This window comes from Rhamphochromis sp. 'chilingali' (assembly GCF_963969265.1).
Source record: "Rhamphochromis sp. 'chilingali' genome assembly, chromosome: 3".
NCBI classification, from domain to species: domain Eukaryota; kingdom Metazoa; phylum Chordata; class Actinopteri; order Cichliformes; family Cichlidae; genus Rhamphochromis; species Rhamphochromis sp. 'chilingali'.
This window is the reverse complement of record NC_137931.1, coordinates 28442179-28455430: the sequence shown is the minus strand read 5'-3', so window position 1 is coordinate 28455430 and position 13252 is coordinate 28442179. Positions and strand designations below refer to the sequence as shown.

General features: G+C 40.4%; 1 protein-coding gene across 1 annotated transcript in view; it reads right to left on the bottom strand.

Annotated features, from left to right (window-relative positions):
- Positions 1 to 437: 437 nt before the first annotated feature.
- The window catches only part of LOC308393704 (uncharacterized protein), a gene marked incomplete at its 5' end in the record, with an annotated part of 33244 nt that continues 20429 nt past the window's right edge, over positions 438 to 13252 (bottom strand). Inside the window, 8 exons of the mRNA XM_080877662.1 lie at positions 438 to 1163; positions 3440 to 3495; positions 4247 to 4326; positions 4967 to 5201; positions 6090 to 6278; positions 7181 to 7391; positions 9650 to 9869; positions 9960 to 12997. Coding sequence (XP_080733788.1) covers positions 3462 to 3495; positions 4247 to 4326; positions 4967 to 5201; positions 6090 to 6278; positions 7181 to 7391; positions 9650 to 9869; positions 9960 to 12997 — 4007 coding nt within the window. The 3' untranslated portion in view covers positions 438 to 1163; positions 3440 to 3461. The remainder of the gene's footprint in view (positions 1164 to 3439; positions 3496 to 4246; positions 4327 to 4966; positions 5202 to 6089; positions 6279 to 7180; positions 7392 to 9649; positions 9870 to 9959; positions 12998 to 13252) is intronic.

Sequence of the window (13252 nt, the reverse complement as noted above, 5' to 3'; positions counted from 1 at the left end):
CATAATGGGTAAAAATCTCCACTTTGGTCTTGTCTGTCCAAAGGACATTGTTCCAGGAGTCTTGTTGTTTGATCAGATGCAACTTTCCAAACCTAAGCTGTGCTGCCATAATCTTTTTAGAGAGAAGAGTCTTTCTTCTTTCTAAAAAGATTTGCTGAGATGTCCACTCCTCTAAAGATTGTGACATTGTGTTAACATACATCTGAATGCCCAAGACAAGTAAAATGCCCAAACTTTTGCTTTTGAAGAGGTCACACTCACTAAGGATCACTGACTAAAATGCATTTAATTAGCAGCACCTGTCTGCTACTTACCCTCAAGAATAGATAGTCTGGAAGAAGACAGTACCTGCAGTGACTTATGACTTGTCAGAACATGACGGTGCCTTCTCTGAAGAAGAGAATAACTTTTTGGAGAATGATAACTTTCTTGAACTTCACAAAGATATACAACACAATGACAGGCTATGCATGTTCAATACATCAGTTAATGTTCCAGCAAGCACTGACTAACAAATGTAAACATTCCCATTTGCAAAGTGACTGATTGGGTGAACATGAAGCAGAAGGAAAAAAAAAAAGGAATTTTGCTGATTCAAGCATGGTTTTATAGTGATGTATATATTTAAAACAAGGGCTCTGAGATTCTACACATCATATCCCAGAAAAAGCTACCAGAGCAGCAAAGGCACTGATGGGGATGAGCGTTGCAAGTCACAGCTGTCCGAAAAACCACGTCAGAAAAACAGAAATTAATACCAAAAGACATATATTAAAATAATGTTACTGGTGCAAAAATTAAAAACTATACTTCAGACGTGCTTCTTTAATATGACAGCAGTGACAGGCAAGTTGGGATATTATCAGAAACCCTTGAATTTAAGCTAAGGTGAAAGTGTAAGACAGAGGTATGCAGCTGTGAAACTGTTGAGAGGTTAAAAAGCAGTTACTGAAGTCTTTGTACAGAATAAATAAGCAACACAGTGAATACAGGAAAAGTTGAAGTTTCAAGGTAAGAGAAGAGGCAACCTCAAGGATCCCAAGTTCATTTCAAGGTCCCTCAGAAGTAAAACACTCTTCTTAGAAAATAAACTCCAAGATTGTTGAACATTTGGTCACCTTCATCTCTACTCCCTTCCTCAACACACAGACGAAGGCAGGTTTCTGTAGAGAAATTAGGACATTTATGCAGGTCAATGAAACGTTTTTCATCACATAAACAACTAAACTAAGCTTTTATTGTGCAGGAATGTCAGCAAATCTAAGAAGAAAATCTGAGGAGTTAAACAATTCCCAAGCTGAGATGTTTGCAGTGATGCTAATCCCTTTCAGCCACTCTAGATAAAGTCTTACTCTTAAGGAAATACATGGTGAGAATTGTTCTCTACATTTCCATCAAATACTCATTCTTTGGTCAAGACTGGGAGGTCAGGAGATACTTTTGGTTCTATGTATAGTTAGACTCTGAGACAACTTTTGCTGTTTTAGCTATTTACAAAAGAATATTAAAGTTCTTGTAAGAGTTCACTTTTTGAGGGGTTTAATAGAAATAAAGCAAGAACCATTGAAGAATTAAATGTATTTGTATACATAGTCGACTGTTTTCAGACACTCAAATGCAGCTGAGCAAAACAATGAAAAGCTGGACAAAATTCATAATGTGTGTTCTTCTTCATTTAAGCAGATTGAAGATGTGGAGATGGTTCCAAGTGAGGAATTTGGAAGCTGCATCTGTGCAGCAAAACAGTATGTCCTCAGACTGCAAGTAAAATAAATCCATCAGAGAAAACAGTGGGAACATTGGGCAAGCATGAATCACAAATGTGTTCATTCAGAGAACAAAACAACACACTGGTAAGTTCACCAACATTAAAACCTGGACCTTCACAAAAGACAACAGAGGGTGATGAGTCCATCTCCATGGAAAATCCCTTCACAAGATCCAGGCAACCAGGAAGTAGGTACATGAATACAGAAAAATCACTTAATATAAAAAGATGAGTTCACAGGGAAAATCCAGAGGATTCCTGTATCGACAGAAGCATAGAGCTCAGGAACAGCGTTCTTTGGAAAAATGAATCAGAGATTAACCTCTAGCAGGAAAAGCTGGAGGTAACTTGGAACAAATCATGACCTGAAAGGCACAACACGAGCTGGAACACATTACAGTTGGAAAGCATAGATATTAATGGCTTCAAGTGGCGCTGCCGTTTAATGTTGATATGTTACAAGGCAGAAGAAAAAATATGTTATCTGTTCACATTAATCCAAATGTAGGGAAACAGTAGAATATTGAACAATTAGACCTGAACCCATTGGAGCTAAATTTCACTGTTGAAGACAAAACCAAAGCCAAAAAGAGCCGTGAATAAACAAAAAGTGAAGCAAAGAGGATATAACTTGTTTAGTCAATGAGTTCATTGTCCGCAAAGGATTCTCCAGAAAGGGTTACAAATCAACAATGTAGCCTTAGTTTTATTTGAGACCCTGAAAATAAAGGATGGTTTATGCACTGTTATTGTTAAACTGTTCAACTTAAAGTCTGAACTTTGAGTCTATATTAAATGGTAAATGGCCTGCATTTGTATAGCGCTTTTCTAGTCCATAGGACCCCAAAGCGCTTTACACTACATTCAGTCATTCACCCATTCACACACACATTCACACACTATATTAATCTTCATATTCATCATATAATCATCATATAACTTTAATATGTTCTGGGACAAAACTGAAATAACAAATTACATATTTCCCTAAGACATGGTCATCTTCATAGACACATCAAGAAATGTAGAAGTAACATTTATTTCAGCTGTACATGACCTGTACAGATGAAATCAGCTTAGCCAACATTTTCCTAGTGGCCCAATATTTTTCAGACTTTCCAAAACCAACGATTTGACTTTATTCCACTTTTGCTTTCAGACATTTTCACAGTTTGCCTGTTTTGTTACAAATCAGTAAACAAATTGGAAACAGCGGCAGCAGCCCAGGGTTGGAAATCAAAACCAAGTCCTAGAAATCTACAAACCTTTATTAAAAATGTAAAAGAAAAAAAGCAAAAGATTTATGTGTCATGAGAGGAGGAAAATTAGAACAATGCTCCTGGCTGGGTCTGGCTATATTGTCTGAATATAAGCCAAGATCAACCAAATATCAGGACAACAGGAAGGAATCGCACATGGTGTAGATTTGTCTGTGGTTCAAAAATTGTATTTACAGTTAAATGCAGACACTGAGGTGTAACTATCAGTAGGCATAATGGAACTGTGACCGCGCTCTTCATCCTCAGAAATGATCTAACTTTGCCATGTATTTTACCTTAGAGAATGGGGATATGTTTCAGATAATTACTATCTCTGCTGTCCTGTAGCTTTAACTCTGTCACATTTTCCAGTGTACTGTAAATAAATTTCAGTGGGTGGGTTTGTTGGTACCTGGTCAGAGGCTGCTGGATGGTTATGTGCTGGAGCTCCCTCTCCTCTCCAGGAATCTGGTCCACCAAATAAGAGAAAATTGGATTAGTTTGCTGGTTTTGGCTGCTGACTGATGAGGTCCAAACAGGCGACTTCCAAACCACAAAAAAAAAAACCCAAATTAAACCGAAACATAAACAGGCGAGCAGAGAGAGGGAGGAGGATTATTGTTTGTATGTTTCTGCACATCTGAGGTCAGAGATAGTTTAAAGCCACCCGCCAGACCATTCCTGCTATTTTTAAATGTTTCCAATGTTTTTCCTCAACTCAACTCTCATCATGATGGAGATTAGGCTGAGTTTAAAGCAGTTTGTTTGGTCTGAAGCTTCTGCACAGGCCGTTAGTGTAACCGCTGAGGAAGTTTCACTGGGTTTTATTTCCCTGGAGTACAAAAGATATTTTTCATACACTTCACGATGAGAGTTTAAAATCATCAACTTAACCACAAAAACCTACAGAGTAAACTCATTACCAGTGGCATGGAGTTTGGATATGATTTGTTTGAGTTTGGCTTTCATTCATTGTATTTTTCATTTTAACATTTATGTACAAAGCATTTCTAAGTTATATTGAAACATTCAGTTTTTTTCCGGTTGCACACTCGTTTTAGCAATTCAGAAATCATTAAATTCCTCGCTCCATGTTAGTCATAGTAGGATTAATCAGAAAATGCAGCTAACATGAAGATTATTTCTTTAGCTCTTTTTAAATTGGATGTTCACACCTTCAGCTTATGTTCACTCTACAAACAGCAATTAAAAAGCTTACATTTGAGTCTGTCGCACAAATTCTGCAAAGTGTTGATCCCTTGCGCACAGCTCGATTATCCTCAGGCGTTCTTGAATCTCCTGCAGAGAGGTTAGAGGTCAGCACAGAGAAAACATGTTTGTGTGAGAGTCAGTCTAGAGGAGAAAGAGGAGGGGAAGAACGAGGATGAGGAGTTCCTGCATGTAAAAATACCCGTCTGCGTAGTACAGACCTCCTGCTGAGACTGAAAACCTCTGATCCAGAAAAATGTCACAACAGTTGGCCGGCTCTGTCTGAGGTGTCAAATTGATTTTACTTGAAGTAAAGCTTTGTGTAGGAGGTGAAAGTCACTTCCTTTACCAGCTGCCCTGTGATCCAGAACTATAAAAATCAAACCCATAAACTGGGTCCTCTTGAAAAGTTTCCTTTTCTAAACATTGCTGATGTTATAAAATCAGCACCCTTATTGTTCTTGATACAACATGCTCAGTAGTTACCCAATTCTATGCTACATAATAAATTTTTCAAAATCCTAAAACTAAATAGAAATTCATATTTTTCAACTCAATATCTGACACTCAGCTTGTTTATTTAAGCTACCATTTTCACTATTTGAGGGCATGTTCATGGTGTTCCACAAGGCTCAGTTTTGGGCCCATATTTTTTTTGCAAATGCAACAAATTCCCCCTGTATGCAGATGACACCCAGCTTTACGCAGCAGAAATGTTGCCTTTTCCTACCTCTTTACTGAGTGTGGTGTTTTGATAGATGTTTTTTATCTCTTCACTGCTGAGGTCTTTAGAATCGCCTACACTGGCAGAGCTGCTGAAGTGAGGGAGCCCGCGATCAGACTCATGGTAGTACTGGGGCACGTCATCATTGTAGCGGCGGTAGTACTGGGCAGTAACAGGGTCACTCTCAAACATCGGGTTGAACTTGGTGGCACGTTCAAGTGTTGGCAAACTGTCACCTCGCCTGAAAGACAACGCAAGTTCAAAAAGTTTGCTTTCTAGAAATGTATTTTTTCTCATTTAATTTAAGAAGAGCAGGAGCTCCAGCCCCCATCATGTACACTTTCTACAGAGGCACCATCGAGAGCATCCTGTCGAGCTGCATCACTGTGTGGTTTGGAGCCTGCAATGCGTCCTGCCATAGAACCCTCCAACGCATAGTGAGAGCTGCAGAGAGGATCATTGGTGTCTCTCTCCCCTCCCTCCAGGACATTTACAGCACCCGTCTCACTAAAAAAGCCCTTTGCATAGCGGCTGATCCCACGCACCCAATGCAAAGCTTCTTCAAGCTGCTGCCGTCAGGGAGGAGACTGCGGAGTCTCCAGGCCAGGACCAGCAGACTGAAGGACAGCTTCATCCATCAGGCTGTCAGGAAGCTAAACTCCCTCCCGATTCTGCCCCCCTCTCCCCTCTTCTCCACCACGGTCTCACTGAACTCTGTCACACACACACACACACTCACTCTCTGACGCACTCACTGGCCTGCTCCAGTCACTTTGTGGAGCATTGGACTGCCATTACCTCATAAGACTTTGCTGTTACACTATCTCTTACCGTACACTACTAAATCTCCATTTGCACTATTTGCCTATTTTGCACCACTATGCCTTCTTACTTGAATATTGTATATTGTATATTGCATAGCTTTTTTTTTGTTATACGTAAAATTGTATTGTATTTATTTAAATTTTTACTTTTTAATTATTTTATTTGCATTTTTCTAATCACTAGGGTTTGAGAGTAACGCAATTTCTATTCTGTGTATGTCCTGTACATGTGGCAGAATTGACAAATAAAGTTGACTTGACTTGACTTGACTTGACTTGTTAAAACGCCAATGATATTGTTGTACCGTAAGGGGTCCTCTGTGTCCTCCCCATCATACTGCTCTTGTAACGACCTAGCCAGGAAAAAGATAATCCCAGCCGCCACCATCAGGAAACCAGCCACTGAGGCAATGGCGATGCCCACCACCAATGGCTCGGAAACATACTCTTCACAGTGTTCACCACGATACCACCAATTTTCTCCAACACGACACCTGCAGCAAAGATTACAAATTTGTAGTACAAATTTGCAGTAAAAACACCAAAGATTATACTGAAATGGTCTAATGGTATGCTTTCAGGCTTTTTCAGCCCTCTTTTATTTAATATTTCTAGAACTGGCCTAGCAGTAATGTAAGCATTACATTAAGTAATATAATGCTGTAATTTCCATTCAGTATACAGCTGAACATCTAAATGCTTCACAGATGTCCTTCAACCTAGGAACATTTTGTGTTCATATTATTTATATTCTCCAAAGTGCTATGTAGCTGTTTGCAGATGAAAAAGGTATTTATGTTTAAGAACAACTGAGACAGATCATACAAAGTGCCTTGTATTTTGTTATAACATTAATCACATATTCACAAAGGCCACAAAGGACAATTTAATTTTAGAAATATATAATGCGAATCAAAAAAGGTTAAAACTTAAAAATGCAATTTTGTTGATAAGAAAAACATATCGAGGTAATATAAGCAGCTTTTATTTTGGAGGTAGTGCCCTCTCTTAACATTTATCTTTAATTGTCAGAGACCGTGCATAAAAATACTGACTTCATATCATAAAAGATACTTTATACCAGAATTCACTAATAGCTAATTTCTACCTGCTGTACCTGCAAAGGATCTTTTTTACTTTCAATGGGGAAAAAGTACTACCTACATCTGTATCTACAGGACATTAACTGCTTAGAAAGATGCATTTTATTTGAAGAAAGCTGACTGTTTTCTCTTTATTTTAAAGTCTTCAAATTGGTACAAGCAGACATATTGCAGTATATTTATACATTGTAAACTAATTAAATATGTGGTAATATACTGAAGAATGAAACCAATGAGGCATAAAATACAGAAACATTGTGAAACAAGAACAGCGATATTTAATTTTCTCTTACCTGCAGATGGCACCCTTGCCAGGGATGATGTCACATTTTCCATCATTAAGGCAAAAATCGTGTTGCACCTCACAGATGCTCTGACATGGCAGGCCATCCACACTCAGATATCCAGCGTTGCACACACACTCTGCTTCACTTGACCACTGATTCACTATACACCTGGAAAACTTGTTACATGCCTGGAACTTACAGGGATCAGCCCGGTCACCTAAGGAACAAACAGTGGAAAATGAAAGGAGCAATTAGAAGACACAGTGTCATATGAAACCATAAGAAAGAGAAGAAGATGCCATCCTACATAAACAGAGGTAAGGGTTCAAAGAGCTCTAGTAAACTCCAGGCCTCAGGAGTCTGCATCTGGTCAGCACTCAAATGACAAAATGTTTGTTGGCCTGGTCTTAATAAAGACAAAAGCAGCACAAGGATAAATCAGTTTATGTTTATGTACTTCAGCATACCCTAGAAAGTGCTGGAAAATCTTAGATGCTTTTCTTAGGCTTTTTCAAGTCTTTTTTAACACAACAATCAATGACTTTAAATATTTCCCATGAGACACCAGACCAGCAGCAAGAGTCCTGACTGTTTGTATCTTGGGAAAATCCTTAAGAGTTCAAGAACAACCAACCTAACTAACCTTTATATGACCCAATAAGGTTGACATGTGCTTGTGCAATGGAAAACCTGCCTCGAGAGTACAGGGAAGATGAGAGGAGTAAACTGATTATATGTACACAGTGAGTCCTGATGCAGTGACTCACTGCTATAGCTTAGGGTGATCAGGCAGTGAGGTGCTCCTCTGATTGGCTCAGACAGATTACAGAGCTACAGCTCAGCAGCAGAGGTGGAGGGAATATGGAGTAATTCCTCCGATAACAGTAAATAAAATCTCATTCTTCTGTGGATAAATCCTAAACTCTGCTGAAATGCAAACATGTATGTCACTGGACTGGCAGATTGGGTTACATGTAAGTCTTGAAACACTATTACAGCAACAAAAAACTTTCTTTTTGGACCTCTTGGTGGCAAATTGTTAATGATGTGTTAAGTGATTGTTCCACTCAGAGTTGTTGTTTTTTGCCAAATTCCACTATTTTAAACTTACACCACTTTCTTAGTTTTGGACCTGTCAAACTACTGTCTTCCTCATAGGATTAGAGACATTTTATATTCTCGTTGAATGTTATGATTCTGCAAAAATGTCCTGGTGCTAATTACATAAAAACAAAAATAATACTTTTCAGGAAAACGGGACAGTTATTTTAGCAACATAGTATACAGACCTAAAGAATTAAAAGTGAACCACAGTGTTAATCTGAATTTAACAAGTAAAATGATTTCTCCTTCCTTTTCTCCCTCCTACACCTGTTTACGAGCTTCATTTAACACATACGTCTTTACACTCCTTTCAAAACCCAGATAAGAATCCTCACTGTCTACACTTAAAGACCTGCAGTTACTGCAACTATAAAAACCAGTTTAGGCTCAAAGGAGCAGCTCTAAGCAGCGGCCATGATGATGTCCCATCAGGGTGAGTCAGTGTGTGCTGCTACTGATCACGTTTCTGCCAGACAGATTATCTCGGGTATTAGATCGCAGTTCTGACAGCTGAAGCCTGTCAGAGCTGCTCAGACACTGCACATACAAATTTAGGATTTAACAGTCTGAGGAGCATCATGGCAATAAGTGCACAAGTAAACAGTAGCTTTGATTTCATTTCTCTACAGCAATAAACACATCTGACTGTATTCCACTTTATTCTACATTAAAAATAACTTACTGGAAAAAGAAAAACTATCAGTACATGACTGGAAAATAAATTTATGTGTTCAGATTTTGAAGGTATTTATTTATTCATATAGGTATTGAAGGGATCGTTTCTGTTTACCCTGAAATTCAAGCCTTAGATGCATAAAACCATGAATCAACTGGATAAAATTTTTAATTAATTCTGTACATTGTGGTTAAGTCGCCACATATAGAAGACAAATGTGTCCTGGTTTGTCCCTAACACCTAATCAGTTTAGGGATGTTGTTTTTCGTGAAGCCCACTGTGATCATAATTGAAATATGCTAAAACTGGAAGACACTGATAGATACATTCAAGATGCTGATCTCATAATTTTAGTAACTGTATTAAAATTCAAGGGTCTGTAGTTTTAGAGAAAAACATTTTCAACTTATGAAACAGTTATTGTTAATGAATGTAAACTGAATATTTTCAGAATAAAGATAACACCTCAGTGTCAGTTTTAGAGACCCACAACTGGCAAAATTAGCATCTTCATTAAAGCATTAGATGTAATTCTGCACGAGCCTGGTTCTCCCAAAGGTCCCTTCCTGTTCCCTTGTAACAGGAAGGAACCCACTATCCCAAAGTGCTCACTCATGTTGGTGGGGGGGGGGGGGGGGGGGGGGGGGTGGGGGGTCATCTAATTGTTGGGTGAACTGATTTGAATTGAATCCTACCTGACTCAACATCAAGTGAGTACTTGTCAATTGCGAGGTTCATGGTCTGATAGGCAGTGTTGGCAAAGTCTTCCAAGATTAAATAGACAACATTGGTGACTCCTCTGTGTACTGGTTTACCAAACCTCATCCTACTGTTTACCACAATGCTGCCATTTCTAAAGTTAAGGATCTCCAGGTTCTGGAAGTTGTTCAGGTTTGACTCCAGGTATGGGACCAGCTATGAGGTGAAGATAAAGATGTGTTAGTAGCATGGCATATGAATCTGGAAGGTTCCTATTCACTGAGTCATGATTCTTTGAATCCTCACCAGCTGGAGGAAACGCTGCTCCAGAGCCTTGTATTCCGGGGAGCTCTTGTTGAACAGGTCCATTGAGAACACCATATTGGTCACCCTCAAGCTGAAGAAAATTGTTAACGCCCTGCCAGGTCGGGTTGGCAATGCAATGGCATCTAAATCAGAGGCCTGAGCTCCACTGGAGAAGCCACTGCTTTCCCCTTCAATCGACACCCCGCCATACTGGAAGACATCAAAGCTGACAGCGATGCTGGGCACATCAGAGACACCATGTTCAAAAGGTTGGAGTTCAGTCACAGGAACGTGGTCATCAACTTTCTGCACAGAGGAAGGAACAACGACTGCTGGTTTTGACTGTGGATCTGAAAATAGAGTGTGTACTGGGGTTTCACTAAGATCTTCATGTCTTGTGTCCTCACTGAAAACCACAGCTGGTTTTGACTGAGGAACCTTTGGAAGTGGTGTGTTTTTTGAAGCTTCATTAAGATCTTCATGGGTTCGATGCTCATGGTGAACCACTGCTGGTTTCGACTGACGACCATCTAAAGACGGAGCCCTCACTGGAGCTTCAGGAACATCTGCATGGTCCTGATGAGGAATCACTGCCGGTTTTGACTTAGGACCATCTGAAGGCGGAGCCCTCACTGGAGCTTCAGGAACATCTTCATGGTGCTCATAATGAATCACTGCTAGTTTTGACTGAGGACCATCTGGAGAAGGAGTGCTTACTGGAGGTTCAGGAAGATCTTCATGGTTTCGATAATCATGGTAAACCACTGCTGGTTTCGACTGACGACCATCTAAAGACGGAGCCCTCACTGGAGCTTCAGGAACATCTGCATGGTCCTGATGAGGAATCACTGCCGGTTTTGACTTAGGACCATCTGAAGGCGGAGCCCTCACTGGAGCTTCAGGAACATCTGCATGGTCCTGATGAGGAATCACTGCCGGTTTCGACTGACGACCATCTAAAGACGGAGCCCTCACTGGAGCTTCAGGAACATCTGCATGGTCCTGATGAGGAATCACTGCCGGTTTTGACTTAGGACCATCTGAAGGCGGAGCCCTCACTGGAGCTTCAGGAACATCTTCATGGTGCTCATAATGAATCACTGCTGGTTTTGACTGAGGACCATCTGGAGGAGGAGTGCTTACTGGAGGTTCAGGAAGATCTTCATGGTTTCGATAATCATGGTAAACCACTGCTGGTTTCGACTGACGACCATCTAAAGACGGAGCCCTCACTGGAGCTTCAGGAGCATCTTCATGGTCCTGATGACGAATCACTGCCGGTTTTGACTGAGGACCATCTGGAGAAGGAGTGCTTACTGGAGGTTCAGGAAGATCTTCATGGTTTCGATAATCAAGGTGAACCACTGCTGGTTTTGACTGAGGACTACTTGAAGATGGAGTGCTTCTTGGAGCTTCAGGAAGCTCTTCATGGTGTTCATGGTAAACAACTGTTGGTTTTGACTGAGGACCATCTACAGGTTCTGTGCTTACTGGTGCTTCATTAAGATCTGTATGCTTTGTGTGCTCATGGTGAGCTACTACTGGTTTTGACTGAGGACCATATGGAGGAGGAGTGCTTGATGGAGCTTCAGGAAGATTTTTATGGTGTTCATGATAAATCACTGCTGGTTTTGATTGAGGAGCATCTGAAGGTGGTGTGATTACTGAAGTGTTAGTAATATCTTTATACCTTGTGTGTTCATGGTGAAACACTGCTGGTTCATTGTGAACCAGATGGGTTAGACCATCTGGAGACTGTGTGCTTATTGAGGATACAGTAAGCTCTTCATGGTTTAGTTGCTCATGATGAATCAGATCATCATCATCTGGCACTGAATCTGACACTCGAGTGAATGGCGAGTCCTTCTCTGGTGAGAGTGCAATGCTACTGTGGTGATCTGGCCTTACTGATGAAGTTGGGACTGGAGTAGTAGTTGTTGTAATGGCGATCATCACCTCATCCACAATCAGGCCCTCATCTTGTACTTTATTTGCTGGTGCTGTTGTTGTTGTCCCGATATGCTGTTCTTCCAAAATTTCAACCTGATCTTGGGCTTTTATTCCTGCCAGTAGCAGTTCAGGTTTTTCTGTAAGAACTTCAACTATTGATGGTGCATCAGTGATGGCATCAAAGCTGAAATCACTGCCCGTGATTGTGTGTGGGGTAGCAGGGCTGTCCCTATCAGGTACTTTAGGTGGTCCAGATATAACTGTAACTTGAACATCTACATTCTCAGGTCCATTTTCTGCATATTTAGATTCAGTTGTAACCATTGAAAGCTCTATTGTTGTTTCACTAGGCACTTCCACCTCTTCAGTGGTTTTATGAAGCCCAATAGCTAAATCCGATGGTCCAGTAAAAACAGCTTCCTCCTGAGTCCAAGCCCCAGGTTCAGGAGAATCTGTAACTACTCCCACAGGGGTTTGAGGCTCAGTCAAGGAGTAGTCATCATACATGCCAGACGCTTCCACTGTTTGTACAGAAAACTCGACAGCCAGAGTTTCTTTGGGAGAAAAAACAGGTGCATGAGTTGTGGTTGAGTATCGGGGATCAGTGCTTATGTGCGGAGTCACCAGGACCTCATCCAGAAAAGGTTTTTCAAAATGTCCTTCTGACGATGCTTCTTCAAAAACAGGAGCTGCTGTTGCTTTTAAAATAAATTCTACTCCCATGTCAACCAAAACAGATTTCTTAGTAGTTAATGGTTCAACAGCAACCTCGCCTAAATCAATGTCCTCCTCTTCAGTCTCCTCCAGGTCAGGCGGTGGGAGCATGTCCAGGCTTCCACCTTCATTGTCACTGAATGTCACTGAAGTCTGCCAAATCCAAAGATCAGTTTCCTGGTCGTCTCCAGAGGACCCAGAGCCAGAACCATCATTCTGAGTGAGCCCAGGTATTGTCTGCTGGTTTACAGGAGGGGGTTGTCTGGCTGCAGAGGAAATTTCAGGACTGACAGCATCATTCTCTCGGTTGGCTTTGTCACTGGCAGGGGGAGAATTACTCAAGAGGAATCCCTCATCTTCAATTTTTCCATCACCTGTAGAAACGAGAAAATCAAGAACAGAACAGGTTTATTATATATTATTATATATTCTTGTATATATATAAAATATCTAATATTTTATATATATATATATATATATATATATATATATATATATATATATATATATATATATATATATATATAGAAAGGAATTGGCAAGAATACCAGAGGTGCAAAACACCAGCTACTGGTAGACAGAACAATCAGCCGAGACTGCAAGACCAGACTGACCAACCTGTGCACTGC